We start from the raw sequence: 22515 nt of genomic DNA on the forward strand, positions 1-22515 counted from the left end.
TTAAGAGCTTTTGTCTTTTTTTGCTGATTGTATTTGGGGGGGGCATATTCTGTCATTCTAATGACAAATCTGTTCCTCATATTTCAAAAGTCGTTTTATATTATACAGGGTGAAGATACAAATACTACTTTCCCTTCATGAGGCATCTTGCAGCCAAGCCTGACTACTTCATAAAGCCTTGACAAAACTCCTCCCTCACATGGTGTACACCTGGTATTATTTTAATTTGTTGTCTGAGGAACAACAAAACTCTCCCTTCTTCCCTGCAGTGCCTTCTAATTTACACAAAGCCATTGAGTCCCCGCCAGAGACCAAACCTGTTATTAGACAAGGCTCCAAATTGCAAGTTGCAGTTGCAAGGACCTCTGATGTATTGTGATCAGTCATGGGTAAAGATGACTAATACTGCTCTGCTGGTCACCTACTTCCCACCACACCTTTTTCTCTCTTTCTCATTGCTCTATTTAACCGGAATAATGATCATTGATACCCCCTTCTTCCTTTGACAAGACAGCTGGAAATTGTTACATAGTGGTAATTTTTGCTAATAGTGCAGATTATCAGTTTCACTACCTGGGGATGAGAGGCTGACAGGGCTTAATTGTTTGGCTCCTCTATGGCTGCAAAAGGGCAAGACTGTAATTTGTTATACAGTGCTATAACATCCCCCCTAAATAAGGAATAAAAGGAATAAGTTGTTCTGCTATAATCAGTTGGTGGTTTGTGAGGTTGTCCAAAATGAAATAGCTGGGCTTTTCATCACAGTACAACCACAGTACCAGAAAATAAATATTGATTTCATATTTGTCATATCCCAAGATTTCAAAGACAATGCACCCTCTGGCAACGTATTTTGAACAGGTGGTTGGTCTGTGGTCTTGGTACACCACAAAGGGATGTGGCTGATCTTACAGCCTTAAACATCATCTTCCTAATTACTCTTTGACTTTTAAGCAATGCTTTTGTGTTAAAAGACAAGGCGTATGGGGTGAATTTCTGAAGAAGAACCCACACCAGAAAGCTACCTTGTGTTATATAATTTTGATTTTTTTCACATTGTATAATCTGTTAAGGGATCATAATTTCTTTTTTTAGTTGTGCTATTATTTATTATATTGATTTCTACAACAACAGTTGTTAAAAAAGGCAAAAAATATATATAATTGGATAAGAAGACCTCAGCTGCTCACTTGATCTGAACAAAATAATATTCTTAAAATGGATAAGTTACTTCTCCATTTCTTTATGTAATATATTTGCTTTGCCACCTTCTGTATCTTAATTTCTATTTTTTTATTTATTACTATATTTTTACTTAATTTATATATTGAGAATGTATTCTTGTCTTGACAAGAATATGTCTTGACTTGGTCATTAAATATACTATGACACTTTTCAAAAAAGTAGGAGCATTACCACAGTGTCAAGGTAAATTTCTACTATGGGATTACTTGATGTAGCCTGCGAAAGAAAGTTCTTTCCGAATTAAATTGGTAAAGACGTATCTCACTTCATTACTTGATCGGATGTGTTGTGAACCGCTGGTACATAATAGCTGCCTAGTCACATAGGTGTGGGTTACACTTCATTGGTGAAGGAAGTGAGTCGCTTCCTATATATAACACCTATCAGGATGGATCCGTTAGGATGAAAAGCATGGTAAAATGAGTCATGTGATGTTCTTTCCCCTAATGCATGAATGGCAGTAACTGAAGAAATGCGAAGAACGATCTTGACTACAGTAAATACATTGACAGGATACATCAACAAGCCTGTAATACAGGCACACAAAATCTGGAATAAAGCTAATGTTTGTCTCCTGTTGAATTTTTCTAAATCTCTTTGTTATCAGACTGATGACAAATTATGAAAGCATGTTCAACTAATCATATGTTATGAATTGTAGTCCTGCAGCTAAAGGACTACTCAAGAATATATGAAAGGTTACAAATAAGAGGAAGCAATTCAGACCATCTAATTTTCTTGCCAGCAGCTGGTTGATCTGAGGATCTGAAAGAAGCCAGGATATCGGCGTCAACATCATTGCTTTGGTAGATTGTTCCAGACTCCCACAACTGTGAGTGTAAAACAGTGCCTCCTGTTCTCAGTTTTAAAAGCACTTTGCTATTTCCCCATTTCCTCTCGTTCACGTTTTCTAAGTTGGGAAATGTCTCTGGATTCATTATGGAGCAGCAATATATTTTTATAATGTGCTAATCACTCTTCTAAATGAGATCTAAGTAGTGCATTTCCCAGTTTTAACACAAAATCTCTTGGTTTAAATTCTGTCCTTTTAACTATATACCCAGTATTATTTACTTCTTGTTGCTTCCCCACAATGCATGGAAGATGCATTTGAAGAATCATTAGCATCATATAAATGTCTTTCCTGGTAGCTTCATCAGTGCTTCCCATTTATTATGTAGTTTGTTTTTTTTTGCCACCTGCATGTTATACTCTACACTTGTGTACATTAAACATTAAGTCTGTTTGAATTTATTTCAGTTTCTACAGTGTTTTTTTTAAGTTCTTCTTATTTTTGTATCATCTGTTAGACTGTAGATCATTAATGTTAATTCATGAGATCAGTGGTCCTAATGTAGGGGTTTAATGTAATAGTGGTAATACACTTATTACAAGGTCTCACTTTGAGCATTTAACCCTTATCTGTACTCTCGGTGTTCTACACATTTTTACACATTTTTAATTACATAAATATATAGCCTGATTTCCTGTGATCTGCAAGAAGGTCATTTAAGAGTTAAAGAATTTAAATCTGTAATGAGTTACTGTATCAACAGTCTTCTGAAAGTATACTACAGGTAATAGAGGTAAGACTTATTGGTTTAAAATTACGTTCATTTTTATGGATGGGTGCTACATTAGCAATTTTACAGTCAGTTGATATTACCCCAGTCTTGAGTGCTGAAGGAGTTGTTTTTAATGGTCTAGTTCTTGTTTCCTTAAGGAAATTGGTAGAATACTATTGGGTTTTGCAGATATATTTTAAGCACAAAAGAGCATATTGTCTACTACATTTTATTCATTATGAGACATTCGAAAATTACCAAGTGATGAAAAAACTCCAGGGAGTCAGTGTCATCATATTAGGTGTGTTCTGCACTATTACTAGTTTCCCCCTCACTTTTACAATTAGTGTTGCAAAATGATGACCCCGTTGGCAACTATTAACTAGTTAATTTCCTGTCTCAGCCAGTTGACTCCGATTTGCAGCCACTGTGCTTCCTTTTTTAGTTAAAATTGCTAAATTATTAAAATTAATGATTTTAGATTTTTTTTCCAGTGTTGTGTAGTTGGAAAAGGTAGTGATATGATTTTGAAGTGACAAAAACTGTTTACTCAGGCATTTACAGAAAGGAACAAAGGGAAAGTAACAAATGTGTTATGTAAACAGGTATTTGATCCTGCTGTTTGTGTTTGTTTTTGTCCTTTTTTTTGCTTTTGTTAACAAAGAGCACCACTGGAGGCAAAAATCTAAATTTCATTCTTACTAAGCCAACCCCCTGCTTAGATAGTATTGTTTGGTCTGATCTTTCCATTTCAAACCGTAAAGAATTATTGCCTTAGGGATACAGAAGTTTTGGGTGAAGCATGTCCTGATTTGGTGTTTTTAGCCTTGCCTCTGTGCTGCTGTTGGGTTACCTGGCCTAAAGGCAAGCCTCTCCTACTGTGATTGGGATCTTTTCCACCTCGTAAGTGTAGTGGTGAACAATGAAGACCCCCCACTAGACATTTTACATAAGGAATTAAATTAAACCTCTTCTGTTCCCAAGCAGAGTAAATAACCTTCTTAACAATTAGCCTGTCCCGGAAAAAAAGTATAATTGAGATTTTAACAAATAGTTGACTGTTTTTGGAAAGATTCTGAGAGCCAATTTAAACTGGTCTCTTTTGATACCAAAAGATTCAAAAACGAAAGCTGTGTGATGTGGCTGAGTTTTGCATTGGCCCGCCCTTTATTGTGGAAAGCAGTGTAAAACTGTGAAATCACTCCTGGTCCTGGGTGGCTGCAGTCCACCAGGTTTTTTTTTTAAACATACAACCCTCACTGTGTCAAGGCATGATAACATGTGAATATCAACTAGCCAGATGTGCAGGGTGAAATGAAAAACAAGATATGCCAGGCCTCCAGGAGTAGGACTGACTATTAGTGGTGGATGTGCTGATGATAATACACTATCCTTCAGTTAACCAAGAGCTTCAGACTTCAGGAATTAAATGGGAGTTACTGAGCACTTTGGGTTTTTTTCAATCTGGGACATACTTTTTTTCTTGTTTTGTGCAATATTAAACATTCAGGCTAATATACAGTTGTAATATACAGTATATGTTGTATTAGTACTATACTTCAAAAGTAATTAGTACATAGAAACTAGTATGTTTTTGACAAACATGACCCAGCCCGGGTGCAGTCATGAATTAAGATGTTATTTTGAAAATTACTTCAGGAAATAAGCATTAAAGCATATTTCATTTAAAGCATATATTTTCTAATGTGTTTTTTTCTGATTTCTTTTTTAAGATTTTTTTTTACAAACAAAACATCTCAGATTTGGTCTTACTCTAACCTTTAATTAGAATTACAGCCCTGCATGCAATATTGTAAATGAAAGACAGCAAAGGAATGATCTGGGCAATGTATGATTTTAATAACAGAGAGAAAACATCTCTGAAAGTAAACGGCTATAGGAAGCTGTTTGCTGTAGAATATTTCCTTATTAATATTTACTTTTATATGGGGAATACATCTGTACTATTTTAATTGGAAGTAGGGACATTATAACTAACAGAGGTTTCACATAATAATTCACATTTAGAAAATCAACATGGAGCATGAAATGAAGTGGCATGTTTGTAGGAAGTGTGAGAAGGCGAAGAATATTTAATAGTTAAAAAGATACTTTATTTGTGGGTCAGAACACTGCGCTTTCATAAAACACTCTTCATTTCTGATACCTCCCATGACATTCATTATTTTTCCACCTACAGCATGTGATATTGTAGCTATGTCATATTTAACAGGAAATATAAAACATTTATGTTTAATATTTTTTTTTTTGCTAATTGGTGGATTAAACTAGCAAGAGTTCTAGGCATTTGTGTTGTTAATAAATTCTATTAAAAAACCCTCATGAAGCATGGATGTATTTTCTGGCACTGATGGATTGAGAAAGATTTTTGGCACATTAATTATATTAGTTTAAAACATGGGCATTAGTTGCAACACTTACCAGCCAGCACTTTGTAGAATGTAACAGAAGTAAAACTGGTATCTCGTAGTTTTTGGCAGGGAGCTCTTATCCCAATAATTACAAATTAAATACATAAATCCATGCCAGTAAAAAAAAAAAAAGATTAAATATATCCATCCAATGTCTAATTGCTTTTTCCAATTCAGGGTCGCTGGGGAGTCACGGCCTATATAGGCAGGTCTATCCAGGGTGCAAGGCATGGTACACGCCAGAGGGGTTCCAGTCCATCAAAGGACACACAGACACAAACACAAATGCACACACTCACACCAGAGCCAGTTTCCACAGAAGCCAATTAACCCACAAGTATGTCTTTGGAATGTGGAAAGAAGGGGAGAATCATCAAATGTATCAATGTTGAAAATCATTAAAAGACAGAAAAAGTGCCAGTACCAATAGTAATCACAGAAACAGAACAATAATTACAGAAATAAATATAAAATTGGCTTTGATGTCTCTAAATGCAAACTGAATATTTTATAACTGAATAATATTCTTAGAATTTATATTTAAATAGTATATCAGAGATCCCATTTCCGCAGATACAGAAAAAGAGACTTGACTACGGAAAAAGGATACTTTATTGTTTAACAAGCTGTAAACAAGCTGTATTTAAGTAAAAGAACATTTAAGTTAACTTTAACTAAATCAATGTCATGTACAGTATATAAACAGAACATGGGAAGACTTAATATGGGGGTGTCATTAACTGACCTTCCATTGCTTTCATTTCATTCTTGATGTACACTTGGAAAACTAAGTTGTCACAACTTCTGTTGTTAAATGGGAGCATGAGCAGTAGGAAATAGTCTTTAATAATCTATGCCACAATTTGTTTGCCATAAGTGGAACTATAAAATGAAGTGGACAAATATGAATGTTTGCCAAGGTCTAATAAGTTAATTTCCTTTCTTGTTGGCATCCTTTGAACCTGCACATCTCCAATTTCCTTTTTGCAGTAGGTTTTTCTTTGTTGTTTATTCTTGGTTCCTCATTCTCTAATTTTTATCCTTCAGGTTGTCCCTCCTTCTTCCTTCCTGGTGATCATATTAGGAAGAACGTTGGAGTGCTTTTGTTTCTTTTCTTCTAAAAAGGAATCAAATGAATATTTGAACTTTCCATTTACATTTATAATATGTACACAAAGTAATGCAAATTAAAGTAAAAAGCATAAAAAGGCCTGTCAAAGTTTACTGTACCACATGATAACATGATGATTTCATCCAATTTCATTGAATTTTATTGAATTTCATTGTCTTTTTACAGACTGTGAGAATGTAAAATGAAGTCAGAATTTGGATGAAAGAAATGTCAAAGGTTAGAGAAGATAACATAGTTTCTTTTCTCATCCACTGCTCTAGCTCTTTCACTTCCTCAGCATTAAAAAAGAAAACATTTTGATCTTGAAACTTTTGTGTAGGTTAAACATTTAAAGCAGTGTCAGTAAGACCCAGGGTTTTATAAAGAAACATTCTATTAAAAGTCAAACCACAATTTTTCATCGAGTTCCAGTTTGTTTTCTGTAACCCATATTTACAATACCTGGTAACAGAGCACATCAGAGGGATGGAGGAGGTGAAAAAAACTGTTTTTAGTGCCGAATCTTAGAATTCCCCTCAAGATTGTCAGTACGCTGTTGTAAAATTGTGTTTGTCTCTCACTATTCCAATGTATAACAGATTTCTATGTCTGAAGGCAGAATTGGTACTGTGGTTAGAATTTTGCCAAAATTCCAGAAACACAGACAAGTAAAATATGTCCATTACGTGTGTTCTTGATAACATCCGGAGAAAAAATACATTCCCAAGCCTAACATATTTTGTAATGTCTGAATAACCTGAAAGACACCATGCAGAACATTTTTTTTCGGTAAAAGGATAATAACGTCTAAATATTTACATTTCAGTGAATTCTCATATTTTAGGAAATGCTCAGAAATTGGCTTGTAAATGTAAAAAATGTAAACAGGTGCTTTGCGTCATTTGCATAAAAACTTAAAATCAAGTATACCTACATTCTTAAATCATTCACACCCTGAAAGACCTTTAATACTAAATATATATAATCAAGTATCAGTAAATTGTGAATGGTTTTTGGTCTTTTTTATGCCCTTAGAAACCAATGAGCCTGAAAAACCTTTTTCAGAATATACGTCTATAAATATAATGCAAAGATACCCAATTTTACCTGTTACCATACGAGTTTAATATTTTTATAACACTCTAAAATAAAGTATTTACATGGTGCTTTTAATTTCAATTGTCAGAATAGTTTTAAGTATGTACCTTGCAGTAGTATTTTAAGTGTTTTTATATGAGAAATTATATAAAGAGAGTATGTTGAATTAATAACATTTTTTCTGGATTTTCACATAACACTTGATTAATAATTTTTGAAGTGCTTGTACAGTTTCAGAAGAACATATCCCTGTCAACATGTCAAAGGAACTACACTGTTTACACATACCTTAAGATCATAACCAGTGACCAAGAATCGATTGCAATGCTGTAATAGAAGACCTGTCAGCTCAAAGGTCAACTTACTCTCTGTTTTATTTTTTTTTGGGGGGGGTTATGATAAATGGAAAGGATTTCAAATGAGACAGTTCCATTCAGGATACCCTTATATAAGGTGAAGTCTCTGATTAATGCTATTTAATAAAGCCATAATCAAAAGGCAAACCAAACAAACTTCTCACAGAAGCAATTGCACACAAACTATGTTTTTTCCTTTAATTACTCTTTGAAATGCAGAGGCCTAGGGATGCACAACATTGTTTCTACTAAATATTAGAAACATTAAAACAAATTGTGTCACAAAGGTGGTGGTACCATTTACCTGTTAGTAAAATGTATACAAGTTTAAAGCTAGATTTTAAAAAGCTTACATATAATCATCTTTTGCTTTACTGTAAAAATCAAATATTCAAATGCAGCAGAAAGCATTCATCTAATCAAGAAAATTTGATACAGTCACTTACATTAAAATTTTATGTAATCATTAAAAGTCTGTTCTCGGGAAGTTATGGTTAGTTGAATTAAACAACGTGAATCACTAAAGACTTGTAATATTAAGGTATAGTATGTATAATATTAATTGAAAAAATATATTTTTAAAGAAATAGAATTGGCTAGAACTTTATGTATAACATCACACAGATCTAATTGTACTAATTGTAGATGAGAAACTACAAATACCCGGTAGAACTATTATACCTACTTATGTGTTTTTTTTCAATTCAGACCTTTTTTTAGACCTCATTATTTTCTGCCCCCAATGTTAAACTTCTCCAAATGGTCACAGGGAAACAAATTATTCTCCAGTGGCCAATTCATACTACCATTTTTTTTTAAATGATTATGCAATTTACTAACTAGTTTTACATTTCTTCCCATTTCATTTCCATCTCTGCCTCTTATTCAATGCTGTAAGTCTTTTTTCCTCAGGGCCTGTGCTATGTACAGGCAGACAAACGTTTTGCATCTGTAGACAAGGGTGTATTCTCCTCAGGAGAGAGAGCGAAGTCTCAAACATTTCCGATTGACAGTCCGATAGGAATGTTATCTTTTTCATTATTGGCATGTGACATGGTAAAAAGCTTGTCCTTTCCTCTTCATGAGGTCAGAATTAGGACCAAAAAATGGACATGTTCAAAAAAATCTGAAACATGTTTTATTTGTATAGTGTAGCTACACATATGTGTTGACAAAACAAACACTTTCTTTGTCTGTAGCTTTAGGAGTTGTCTTCCTAGTGTCTCCTTTTCCAGCATTATATACCTTGATTTTTTTCCCCTGTTTTATACTAGTACGAGACAACTAGTATGTCATGTCACCCTCTGCTATTTCTGCCAGATAACCCACTGCCTTCCCCTCTTTCATTATACCCCTGAACGGTATATGAACTCAAAGAGATGCATTTAGGTTGGATGAGATTGCATTTCATTTTGTTATGTCTCACTCACTGTTGGTGTAGATGAAATGAGGTATTTCCTAGGTCATCCCATCTGCTGCTCTTTTCGCCCACTCAATTTTGGTAATAACAAATCACACACTTGGGTGCGATAAGACATTTAGCTATAGTGGAACTTGCTGTGTCAAGATAAGAATACATAGTTACACTTTAGTAAGAACTAGCAGGAGAAAAGCAGAACACTATTCAAGCCGTTTTTCAGAACTTGACAGCCAAATACCACAAGCTTTCGTTTTTACCACGGGTAAAAAGAGCTGTGATGACCTGAATGTAAATGAAGGGGTGGTTTGTGACAAGCAGTGACTTGTCATTTACAGGTCTAGCTTTAAAAATACCAAGTCATGTCAAGGAGCTCAAATTATGTTGTTAAAGCTTCCGATTACACTACATAGTTTGTAGGTCGTCAGCTCTTTGTTTATGTCTCTTAATAAGCAGTGTGGCACTGATTCAAAAAAGTTTGCCCTGAATTACCTACAATTTACATCATCTGCGTGGTACTGTCAAATATTTAGTTGAATCCCTCCTAGTCAGGCTAAGAAGAAAACTCATCTTTTTGTACTCAGTCTGAGAACCTGCTGTGGGCTTTGAAGTAGTTTGAAGTCTGAGCAGGAGTTTTGAAGAAAGTGTAGGAGTATGAAATGAAGTTCACATCTGTAACTCCCCCATATTGTTTCTTACCCATTAACTAATTTTCAAGTTACCATTAGGATTTCCCTTCATTTGATTGCTATAGTTAGCTTTTTCTTAAAAAGGTAAATAATGAGAGAAAATTGATCTACCACATTAAAATATAATTTACCCTCAAGCTAATTCTAATTGGACAATTTACATTTTAAAAAGCCAAAAGTAAAAAAAAACCTAGAATTCTTGGGTAGTATAACAGATATTTGTAATGGTTTGTGATGACTTTTCATGAAAAAAACAGTTCTCAAAGTTCATGCTTTACATTTAAAATAATTTGCAGTGCCTTTTCATTTCTTTGAAGGGCAGTAAGCAAAGTGGAGACTACACTACTGTAATTGTAGTCTACAGAGCTGGACTCTTCTAAGTCTTTATGCCTATGTAATTTCTAACAAAGTGTGTAAAGACATGATTACTACTTCTATTGAACCAGATAATAGGACATTAGGTATTTGTGTGATACTGTTTTATTACTGAAACTATTTTGTAATAAATTGGTGCCAAACTGGGACTGGGGTCAGCTATGGCCAGAAAGCCTATTTTTAGAAAATGTCTTAAACATGGTATAAATTATTTATGCAAAGGAACAAGTAAAAGGTTTATTCCATGCTGAAAAAAAGAAGAGAACACAACGTTTCGGCCGTGGAGCCTTCTTCAGGTGTGTAATAAAGTAACAAATAATGGTTGAATCCAACCTGAAAAGCAGAAAGAAGAAACATTTTGGCTGACATTTTGGCTTACAGTAGTGTATATACTGTAGTATATAGCAAATAAGGCAGCCCACAGCATGTCTACCTCACTGCACTGGGGCTCTGGGTTTAATTCCAGACCTGGAGCGCTATCTGTGTAGAGTTTATATGTTCACCCAATGTTCATGTGATTTGTTCCAGGTGCACGAGTTTCCTTCCACAATCAAAAGACACAATGGTAGATTAATTGACTTTTGGTGTGCGTATGCCTATAATGAGTTTTGCCAGGTTATGAGTTGCTTGCTGGGATAGGCTCCGGCTGTCCCTTGACCCTAAGTTGGATGAAGCGGTTAGAAGATGGATGGATATTATAGAGTAGTGACGTACGAAAAAAGGAGTGATGTATTCAACAATTAAAAAAAAAATACAACTACAAGTAGAAAGACAATTCTTAATTTTCTCTCAGTAGCAGATCTGTAAAAATAACTGCCTTCTAAAAATGTTTTGTTTTCCTACACACTATGCATCAGTAGATCAGAGTAAAAACACCAAAATGCTGTTAGAACAATGAACATTTATATCATAATTTACAATTTTGACAAGTTGCACATAAATAACAATGTAAACCAGTTTGTAAACATACAAAACAGTTTTTCCTCTATTGATTGAAGCAGAAGCTGAAGAAACTTTGGTCATAGATCAAGAAAAGCTTTCAACTGCTGTGTGGCTACATTCAGTGGCGCTGTTGTAATAATGCAGTCAGCAGGGTGACAATCGTAAAGCTTGATCTTTAAGCTATTGCCGAAAAGAATGTGTGAAATTCTATCAAAAGAGTGAACAATAAGGAAGTAGTGTGTCCAGAGACAGAGTAGTGATGCTTTGGTCTGTGCTATAAATGTGAGAAACGGGGAGTTTTAAACACTGAAAAAGCTATATTACAGATGCTGGCCAAGTAACTTAACTATTATTTACATAAGCAGTATTTTCTCTTTTTTGGTATATGAAAGAAACTGAACTTTGGTAACTAGCCTCATATCAGAAAACCCAAGTTCAAATATCTCATTTTGGTGTTGACTGCTTTAATTCTCTTTATAAATAACATTCCCAGTTTTGCAGCTGACATGCTACATCTAAAAGGATTTCTCCTATTCTTTGGGCCAAACTGAAAGCTGGGCTTTTGAACATTTGGTTTAACTCTTCAAGTAGCAAAGCGATAAATATTACAGCTCCTCCCCATCATCACTGGACACACAAATTGAGGTAACTGTTGTTGAAAATATACAAAAATGCCCTTTTGTTTTCAATTAAATTAACCACAACTCTATACAAATACAAATACTGAGGAAGAGGAAAGTGTCACAAGGAAAAAGAAAGTAAAACAAAACAAAACACTACACCACATTTTTACACAAATGATCCCATGGTTCATCATTTCAAATGTCCACCTTTGGCAAAGCAAAAATCCTTTCTTTTTTTCTTCCGTTTTGTAAAACCCTGAATACTGTTCTCATTGTCACTACCGTGCATTTCTCTTTCTTAAGAATATTACTTCCTAGTGTGACAAAGGGATGTGCAGAAAGTATACATCTATAAAGAATGGCAACAAAAAAATAACATATTCAATTACAATGAATCACCCAGTCATTGTAAACATTATTTCCAATTATTGCTTTTAACAATGAAAAATATTAATAAATTAAGGAAGATATATAATTGAGCAACAACAAAACAAAATCATCTATTAATGATTGTCTTTAACATAAGTGGAAAAAATGACTATAAATAGTCCATATCAATGCCTCTTTAAGCCCTGAGAATTGAGGTCCCCTGACAGAGGAAGCCAAGTTTGCTATGTAACAATGACGTTGACTGCGTACATTGAATTGCTACAGGCACCCTGGCTCTCAAGAGAGTCATAAATATCTTTAATATTTTTAGTAAGATAGGCAGTCAGTTTCAAGGGTCTATCGGTTCTAGAGATTCCTGTTTAACCTTTATAGGTAAAAGAGGTAGTGGGCTACTGTGAGGCAACTTGATGACGGAGGTCTCATTGTTGGGTTCGTACAAGCCATAGCCTGTGGATCGCAGCCCATTGCCCATGCTCTTGTGGTATGAAGCCTTGAGGTCCATCTCCCTCCACAGCATGTTAAGGATCTGCTTTTCCACAGCACTCTCCACATCCACGTTATCCATCTCTTCCAAGCGGTCGGCATTGTCACTGATGTCGAACTTTTCGATCTCTTCATTGATATGATTGAGCTCCTCGGGGGAGCGGCCCCTAGGATTTGGGGAAGCCAGGCAGTTACCCTTCAAGTGGACCTTGAGGCTGCACAGGTGAATGTAGCTATGGTGACAGTGCAGGCACTTGTGTGGCCGGTCACGGGTGTGCAGTCGCTTGTGTAGTTTCAGGTGGACAAATTGTGTAAACTTCGCTGGGCACAGCTTGCACTGGTATGGTTTCTCTCCAGAGTGCAGCCGCAAGTGGGTCTTTAAGTTGCTGGTGCTGCTGAAGCGTTTGTGGCAAACCTAAAAAAACACAAGGAATAAAAAGGACATAAACTCTCCAGCGTAACGATTAGATTTGGGTTGTTCATTCTTGAAAAAGGACAAATACTACCAATGACTAAATATAATATCATACTAAAATTGAAGCACAAAATAACCCTCAATGCTATCCGTTTCCTTAACAAATCTAAAAGCGTCGACATAAAATGACAAAGTACAATCTAAAAAACATCGCAACTGAAAATTTACAATGTAAAGCACTCTAAGAAGTGTTACATTCCAGAGACAGCTGCACTTCAGGGCAAAACTTGGTTTTGTTAGCACAATCCACAGTATCACTGGATTCAGGGTTAAGATCTCAAACTGCTCAGCTACATTATTGAAATGGATACCATCAGATCTTTCAAGGAGGAGATCCTTGGATCAATCAGCTACTAGTAACCAAATGAGCCTTCTCTTCTTTGTAGCCTTTCTTTTACGTGAATGCAAGCATAAATCTGTTCATTGTTTGTTCAAATCCTGCTAATGTCCCAAGCTTTTTAAACAATGTGAAATGGTTTTTTACCTGACATTCATGAGGCTTCTCCCCTGTGTGGACCAGATAGTGCTTCTGTAAGTGTGCTAGCTGTGTAAATCCTTTATTGCAGGTTTGACATTTAAAGGGTCTCTCCCCACTGTGGACTCGAAGGTGCACCTGAGGAAAGAAAACATATAAAATTGTGAAGACACTTTCCTATCAATCAAAGAAGGTAAACCAATGAAATACTAGTTTGTCAAAGTGGGAAGCTCACAAGGATAAATGTTATATAGGTGCAATGCCACAATATCTTAATATTTTAATTTAGAATAAAAACAAATGAAAATGTGTGAGAAATTAAAAAAATATATAATTTTTTCATGGATTGAGAAAGTAGACTCACCTTTAGGTTTGACAGCTGCCCAAAGGTTTTGCTGCAGACATTGCACTCATATTTGATCTTTCCATTCTGCTTCTTTAAGGGATAAGGCAGAGTCTTGTAGCCGGTAATGTTGCGCTTTATCTTGGTCAGGTTTATGGCTTCTTCTTCACTCCTGCTGCTGGCAAGCATGGCTGAGGTAGGTTTGGTAGGCATGCCATGCTCCGAGGAGGAGGCGGCTGTTCCAGCAGTGGGAGACCCATTGCTGGGGCTGGATGGCTTATCCTTGAGGGAGGAGGCCAGGCCAGTGGCAGAAAAGGCACTGTTCGGCGCCGGAATAAGCAAATCCCTGTGAGGCTCAGAGGGGAACAGGAGCCGTCGCCCCCCTTCTGAAGGCAGCATGCTGGGAAGAGGGGACTGGCTTAGCATGTGCTGGGACAGGCTGCCCCCTGACAGCAGATTGCTGTAGAGAGGGTACATACGTGGAAAGAGACTTCCCACTGGCCCAGCACCCAACCCATTCAGGCTGGTTATGCTGTTGCAACCAACTGGATAGTGGGGTAACAGGTACCTGGAATAGTGAGGACTCACTGAGCTATATGAATGTAAGAAGGCAGGGCCAAGGTGGCTAGGTGGGGTATAACCTGGGTAATGACCCAAACCGCCCCGGCTGTAAAGTCCATTGGGGAATGGAAAGCCCTCTTTGTGTTCCTGAGAGGAGGGGGTAGGAGGAGAGAGGGTGAGGCCTGGGCTGCTGTGTGGGCTGCTGCTTTGTAGGCTGTGCTCTGGGCTGCTGCGGGCTGAAGGGCTGGGAGTGGCAGAAGACTGAACAGGGGAGTGGGTGACATAACTTGGACGGTCTAAACCATACACAGTATTGGCTTTCAAGTATTCTTCATTGATGTGTGGGCGAACGGGGTAGACCACTCGGGGGAAGAAAGGCTGCTCCAAGCTGGGTTTCTTGGGTGAATCTTGCAAGGACTTTGTGGGACTTGACTGTGGTCGCACGGGGTCTCTTCTTGTTCCCTTCAGGATCTCTGAAACACTGTGTTCTTTCTTCCCTGAGCTTTTCTCCTGGATACTGTCAGTCTCTGTTGCATTTTGCTTTGCTTCCATAAGGCTCTGTTCTGTGAAGAATAAAAAAAGCAATTCATTACTTTATTTAGTCCACTGAATCATTTTCATATTTAATTTTTTCAATTTGTATTTGAATTGGTCAATAAAGAAGACACATTTTAGTTGACATTGCATTATGTTGTAATTGAAATGAAACTTAATATTAATAGTATCCAAATTAATTAAATTATCACTCAGTGCAATCCACCACCACCCTTTCCCCCCCTGCCAAGAATCTCAGTGTCGCTCTTGACCATTCTCTCTCCTTCTGTTTTCTGGATTTCTCTTTGTTCCTGACACTTTGTCTTCATTACTGCTGGCTCGCCACTGGCTCCCATTTACTTGATGCAGTTAGAGGTTCATGTTTTATTGCCAACCACGGTTTCAGCCATCCTGCTGCTGCCTAAGCTTGTCTCTTATCCCTCCCTACACCTCCTGTTGCACTCTTCAATCTTCAAACTGTACCACACACTTCCAGAGCCCCTTCATTCTCCACTCTCTTTCTCTCTCTTTGGTGCTGGAATGTATTACTCACAGAAATCTGAACAGCTAACCCCAATCAACCTTCCAGCACCTGAAGCTGACTCACAAGACTTGCATGCAATTACTGTAGATCACCTGTAATCTACCAGAGACATTTTTCAGTAATTCTTACACTACATTGTACTAATCTTTTTAATTCTTAAGACAGGTAATGTAACTTGTTAATTGTTCTTATTCACTGTAAACCTGGAACACAAACAAGCTGGGTGTTAACATAACATGTTTTTTTTAGTTCTTAATATTTCATTTTGTTTCTGTGGCACTTGTGGTGCTCTTGGATGAATTAAAAAAAACTGATTTCTTTTACATTATTACACCAACGATTGTATGATTTTACTGATTATATTAAGTAATAATTCTTTATACTGCAGGGCACCTACAATGAAAGCATCTATGCAAATAAACATCAGTAGTAATAACTTATCATTTAGACGCTGTGCCCCTTGTTTTGCTGAAGTATGTGTTGAAATCATATATCATTCAGTCTATAAATGAATTTACTGAAAGATGTTTGTCGTAGCTCTGTTATGCAAACTGTATCTTACCACTGTCTATAATTTGTCTTCCAAAGAATTATCATCAACATTAATTTCCCTCGCAGACTTATGTATTGCTCTAGCATTTTCTTTCACCTTTTGGAGACCCCCGACATGAAAGTTGAATGCAACAAAAGACATTACAGTATTGTTTTTTTCCCCCCACTTCCAGTTTATCCAGTATCGAGTCATAAAGTCTGTATGAACAGTAGTCCTGAGGTACAGCGATGTTGAAGATGACAGGCATGGTGAGCCAGCTTGTGCCAAACCACAATGGGTGGTTCGCTAGCCAATTCAACCGCTTAGCAATGAAAAACAAGGGTTTGGTGCAGAGAAGGAGAAGGATAATAGGGACGTCATATAGTACTCAACACAACACAGCTAAGTATACGGTATTTGGTGTCTACAATCTTGGCAGGCCAGCTTTGGCAATATTTCTACATTTGTTTATTTTTAAGTATTGTTCAGGCAAGCCTTTTTAACAATATTTTAGTAACACGTGTCTAAACTTTTTTTTTAATTTAGATACTCTAGGTATAATCAAAATTGACTTTGGAATGCTAGGGAATGCTCTTTTTGGACATTTTAGCTATAGAATAAGCAAATAAGTGGCCTAATTAGTGGGATATTGACAAATCATTTTAGATGATGAATGAAGAACTATGTAGCCAAAGGGCAAAGAGAAAATAAAGATGAACTATTAAAGCACTAGAGTGTACAGGCAGCTAAAAAATTGTCAGGAGACAGATAAGATCAAGCCAAAGGCTTATTTAAATATTCTTTTGAGTGGCCTGCAAGAAAAACAGCCAGGTCTCCTTTATACTTCAAACCTCCTTTTTTGTTTTTATAAACTCTCACACGAAGTAGCAGCGCCATGGCGTCTCTTGGAACATCTTTTGTCTGGGGTTTATGGTCCATCCCCTGAGCCTCCCATCAATAACAAATGTTGTCAACAAATCTGAAAAGGTGATAGTTTTTTATGTGGCAGAGGTGGGGGGCACCTGAAGTATCAGTCAGGACCTGTCAATCAAAGTACCTCACAGGTAAGTCCTCCATATTAAGTGTTTCAAGTTGCCAGATTTGTCAAGGAGGACATGAGAAAGCAGGCCATTCAAAACATGAAAGCCCCTGTCAAACATTTATCACTATGAAGCAAAAACAAACAAGCTTCAGCAAAGGACCTTTTCAATGGATTTCCTATTGTATTTAAATAAAGGGTAAACATGAGCAGCTTTAGCTTTAACTTTAACAAGGGCTGGAAAATTTTACAAATTACCCTTTTGTAAGACAGAATTACATTACAGTGCCAAAATGTCTCTCATGATGAAATTAGCATCAATGCTCTATGTGAGGAATATATTAAAATAATCTGTTTTTACATTGATGGCAATTTTTACAATGTAATATCATATTCCAACTTAACTTATAGTCCTTGTTGTCTGTCGCTTGCAACTTCAAATTCTTAAAAGAATGTCATCCGTACTCTCTGGTGTGGACAGGATATCTACTAAAAGCACACTGGAGCCAAACAATGGCATTGATTAAGTTAGAGATAAAGCGCAAAAAGGCTAGGGATTTGTTTTCCATTCTTTAAATTCAGATGTTTCACTGTTAAGGGTATTCATTCTGGCAGAACTTGATTCTTACATGACCATTGAAATGCTTTTTACTATTTTAACACCTCCAAACTAAGGGCTAAGGGGAGGGGGTTTATTTCCACTGCGGGAATTCGGGTCTGCTTACAACAGTGGTGTTTCTGAGTTATCAATGCCTCTGGCTGGGACAGCAGCAGTGAATAAACACAGTAAGTGCCACTATCAGGAAGGCACTGATCAGGCCAGAGATAATAGACTTAAATCTCCTAAGAGAATTAGACAAAAAACAAACAGTGGCTTATCAGAAAGATATCAATCTGTCATCAGGGCTGGGCAGCCAGGAAGTTCAAGTAGTCAATGAAGATTTTTTAAGTGCCAAATAACTGTGCCAAACAACTGGACAGGCTCTAGCCTTGCAACCTCTCCTAATAAAGGTGCATAAATACAAATATTTTAGTAAACAATTAGAAAGGTTGAGTGCCGAACCAATATAGTTTTGTGGGCAAATAGGACCGACATGCACGTCTGCAAATAGTGCTTATTAATTTTCATAACATTTCTCTAAACGGGTAAAAAAAACACCTATTTGAGATTCCTTCCAAATTCAGATTCTTTTTCAGTGTAAGTCAAGGCACACAGTTGTTCACCAATGGAAAAGTAATTAAAAATAAATAATATAAAATGCAAAATATATGTAGCTCTCCATTTGTTTATTTCTGCATTACACACCATAGAAAGAGAAGTTCCAAATGAGAGATCATTTCTATTTCTGCAAATGTATTGGTAAACCTCCCTTAGAAAGCAAACAGACCTGGTTTTAATTTCTCTCTATATATATATAATATTGCAAACTGATGTAGGAAGCTCTAGTCAAATCTTGACAGAAGTAGTACTGAAGATTCATTAACTGCCAATGTATACATTTTTGCTGATTCAGATATTCACTTTTAAACTCTGGTTAGCACCTGTATTGGTATGATTGAGCATATTTGATCCCCCACAGCAGGGAGTTTTGAGATATCACTCACCAGGTTTTACCACTGTGTACAAAGTTAATTGAATGTACTTGTGAAATTACCTTTTATACTCCAAAGAGTGACAAAAACACAGAAAGCAACAGATGTCTAATAAGAGCTGTCTGGTGAAGAGAAAGTATATCTTCATTCTGTATCCTGATATGGAAACTAACTAATCTTTCACAATTCAAATAATAGCTTAGGTATTGTAGATACTGAGCTGCACAAGGAAGGGAAGCTAAAATTTGTCTTGCCACACCTATAGGCAAGGATTTCTTTTACTTTGTTTCAAAGCCCTTCAACACTAGATTTTATTACCAGTTAAGCAACAACAGAAAGTATGTTAAGCAATCTTTTACAAAGAAAGAACATTTTAAGTACAGATGACTATGGCATTACACCAAGTGTGCTATGTAATTAAATACTATTACTAAATCTCTTCAAAAGCCTCTGACGAAAACACCAGTTTAAAAGGCTTCTCATTTCAGGGTCTGAGGCAGTAAAATGTCTTTCTGCTTAAGAAAGTACTTTTGCATTTTAAGCAATTTCATAAAATATGATGCATCAAGTAATCACGGACTTCCCATGAGTTTCTCTTTTCCCTACCTGTTTGTCTCGCTACAGTTTATACCTTTAAACTCAGAAATAATTTACAATAAGGATAAATCTTTGTCTTAGAGGTAAACACATTTAAAGCTACAGTCTGTGTTAAACAATGAGAAACTGAATGGTATAGAGTTTGATGGTAAAATTAATTTATACAAAGCATTTTTTCCCCACAAATGTTCTCAGTATTAGATTTTTATTACTGCTGTTGAAAGGAAACACTATTGGCATTTGTCATACTGTGTTTAACTTGACAAACAAAACAGCAGGCTACATGTACAAGTATAATGAAAATATATCGTAGGATAAAGGCACTTACTGAGCTTCAGCATCATAAGGTCCCCAGAGGGTGGGTAATGCAGACGTTCAGCAAACTCTGGGCAGTACCACACCAGCAGCTCCTGGTTGGCTGGAATAGGTTTGACGGTGTAGAAGTAAATGTTCATTCCATTTTGGCAGGCAGCCAGGTTCTGCTCCTGCTGAGAGTGAGCTGGGTTCACATAACGCATCCAGTTGCTCTTTTCCTCATTGAAACCATCCACAAAGTGATGGAACTCTCCATTGCAATAGATCTGCAAATAAATGCGTTTTAGTAATGAAGTAAGTTTTTTCCCAGCTTTAATTACAAAAGTTTTGTCACCACTTCTCCCACCTAGTATTTCAGCTATAAGTTAGGCACTGTATACATGTAGAGAGAAAAGTTAGACCTTGCTAATAATAAGGGGCTAGTAATAGCCATTTACCTTTTCCATCTTTGTAATTCAGTATATCATTGTGAGAAAAAAAGTCTTCCAAAGAATTTGATAGCTATGATTCTACAATCCTCCTGCTTCAACACACACAGACAAGTGGGTGCTACTACTTCTTCAGTTCTGAATGTTCTTATAAAGTACATTGACGTCACTCAAAGTCTCATAGTGAATCTATAGCCTCAGTCTTTTTTTCTGCATTCTCTCTACTTGCAGTTTCCTCACGCCCCCATACAAGGTTACCACAAAGCAATTCTGCAGCCTTTTTTTTTGCAAAATGTTCCTTTTATCTTTTAATATTTTGAATGTTGAGAATACAGAGCTCACATGCCAGAAGTGATGACAGTGGTGCAACAATAGAAAAACACATGCAGACTTCCACAAATATCCTGCTTAGGTTAAAACACTAATCAAGACTGCACAAGCCATTAAAGAAACTTGTGCCATTAATTTTCTGAAGAGAGAAAACAGATTAAATATTTCTTTTATTCAACTATAGGATATTACTACAGTTCCCTTTTGATATCATATGGATGTTTGTTTTTTAAAATTAATGCAATGAAAAATACTGGTACAAAAATAGGAAAAGAACACTACAGCTTTGCCCTTTGAATTAGAGTGAAGAACGGAAAAGCTAAGAAGCAGAAGTATGGCTTCCTGATTAAATATGGTGAAAATGATAAACACACAGGTCACTTTCAGTAGATCAGTAAGAGATGAAGAACTTTCTTTTCTATTTCTGCTGATACATAGCTTCCTGTAAATGAAGAAAGGGGGAAATAAATGTGGTCTCTTCAAAGAGATTAGAGAGAGATAATTCTCTTTGTGGTGTAGTTCTTATGAGAAAATGAATGGAACAGTAACAAGGGTACTACAAGGTGTTAATGTATATTAAGGTAGGGAGGCGGGGACATTTTTTTTGTTTTGTTTACGTTGAACATCTCATTTCCAGGAACACTAGTACCATTACACTGCACACTGTAAATTAAAAAGGAAGTTGCTTTCTAAAGTTACTTAGAAAGCCCGGTACCTTTCCATAGCGTAATTTACTGTACTTGCCAGAAGCGTGTGCCACTGTTACCGAATTCATACCAGTGCCATAAAACTATGAGCACAGAGACAAACACAAGGAAAGTTCATAACAAGAATGAAAATAGCACTTATAAAAACATATAGTTCTATCAGCTCAACAAAGACAGTGCATAGCGATGTGTTTCTATACATATAATCCTGAAAATAAACACCTTAATATCAAATGGACGTAACTACAAATAATACCAATGATAAAGCTTGTTCTTTTTTACTTTAGCTTTTTTGGGGTTGTAAATTTGTAAGGAATAAAAAATCTCTTTCACTGTCATTTGGTTTCATTCTCTCTATACGTAAAATTATCAACTACAGCTACAGAAGTGAGTTAATGTCTAATGACAAAGCTTATTGTAAAAAGCATACTGCTATTATTACTATGCACTTTCTGGAGAGCAGACATTGCCTGTGGAGTGAAGTTTAAACCCACTTCCTTGCTGAGTCAACTTGAGCTGTAGACTTGTCTGCAGATTTACCGTCATGAAATACCTATTTTACTGCTACGTCAAAAAGGATGCCGTGTAAAAAAACAGATTCTGTTTAAGTCTTTCCTTTAAGACAGCAATTTAATTCTCAATGCTCTGTCCAGAAAACTTTCTTATACTGTTTTTTTTTTTGCTTCAGAATTGAGAAGTATAACCTATATAAACAAATGCAAGTCACCTACAAAAAACAAAGAGTGTGTGAAAGGATTAAATTAACTTCCTCTTTCATTACTTGAGAGTGGTTTGCAGCACACACTGCCAAGTATAGCCCCGGCTGTGTCTTCGTCATTCTACACCAACAGAAAAACTTAGTTCCCAAAAGAGCAGACATTAGCTCAGCTAATTTGCCATGATAACTAATAAGAGTGCTTTAGTGACTTTTTGTAAATATGCAGATATATAGTGTCACACAGGAAGTCAAACCCCTACCCCCTGTGCTAGATGAACAGAACAGGAAGTGACCAATTTGTTTTTTTTCTAAGAATTATGAAAAAGAAAAAATGATCTTGCATCATTCTGAAGCTTTTTTTAAAAAAAAAAACACTTACCCTCCAAAAGTACTTTCTGTTTGCGTTCTTGGGAACAGTCTCAGTTGTGTATGATTCGCCTACAAGGGGCCCAAAGCGCGTTCCTTTTGGTATGTATTCCTTGCTTGTAACACCAATCACCTAAAAAGAAGAAAGTATTATGTGATTTTTGTTTTCTAAATGAAAGACTAAGCATGTCCCTAAAATAAAACTGCAGACATTTAGGATATATTAAGCTGT

At 36.3% G+C, this 22515-nt stretch overlaps 1 protein-coding gene across 6 annotated transcripts in view; it reads right to left on the minus strand.

Annotated features, from left to right (window-relative positions):
- Nucleotides 1-11169: 11169 nt before the first annotated feature.
- Nucleotides 11170-22515, minus strand: part of prdm1a (PR domain containing 1a, with ZNF domain) — a 40582-nt gene continuing 29236 nt past the window's right edge. For 5 of the 6 annotated variants that reach the window (XM_088625697.1, XM_088625693.1, XM_088625696.1 and 2 more), the window contains 5 exons: nucleotides 22297-22416; nucleotides 19748-20000; nucleotides 14041-15143; nucleotides 13686-13814; nucleotides 11170-13141 (listed from right to left, as the gene is read on the minus strand). In XM_088625697.1, the coding sequence (XP_088481823.1) occupies nucleotides 12572-13141; nucleotides 13686-13814; nucleotides 14041-15143; nucleotides 19748-20000; nucleotides 22297-22416 (2175 nt within the window). In that variant the 3' untranslated portion in view covers nucleotides 11170-12571. Of the gene's footprint in view, nucleotides 13142-13685; nucleotides 13815-14040; nucleotides 15144-19747; nucleotides 20001-20171; nucleotides 20605-22296; nucleotides 22417-22515 lie in introns of those variants that run through there. The other variant, XM_088625699.1, reaches the window with a different exon arrangement.

Source organism: Lepisosteus platostomus, chromosome 3 (genome assembly GCF_059453375.1).
Source record: "Lepisosteus platostomus isolate fLepPlt1 chromosome 3, fLepPlt1.hap1, whole genome shotgun sequence".
Classification (NCBI taxonomy): Eukaryota; Metazoa; Chordata; class Actinopteri; order Semionotiformes; family Lepisosteidae; genus Lepisosteus; species Lepisosteus platostomus.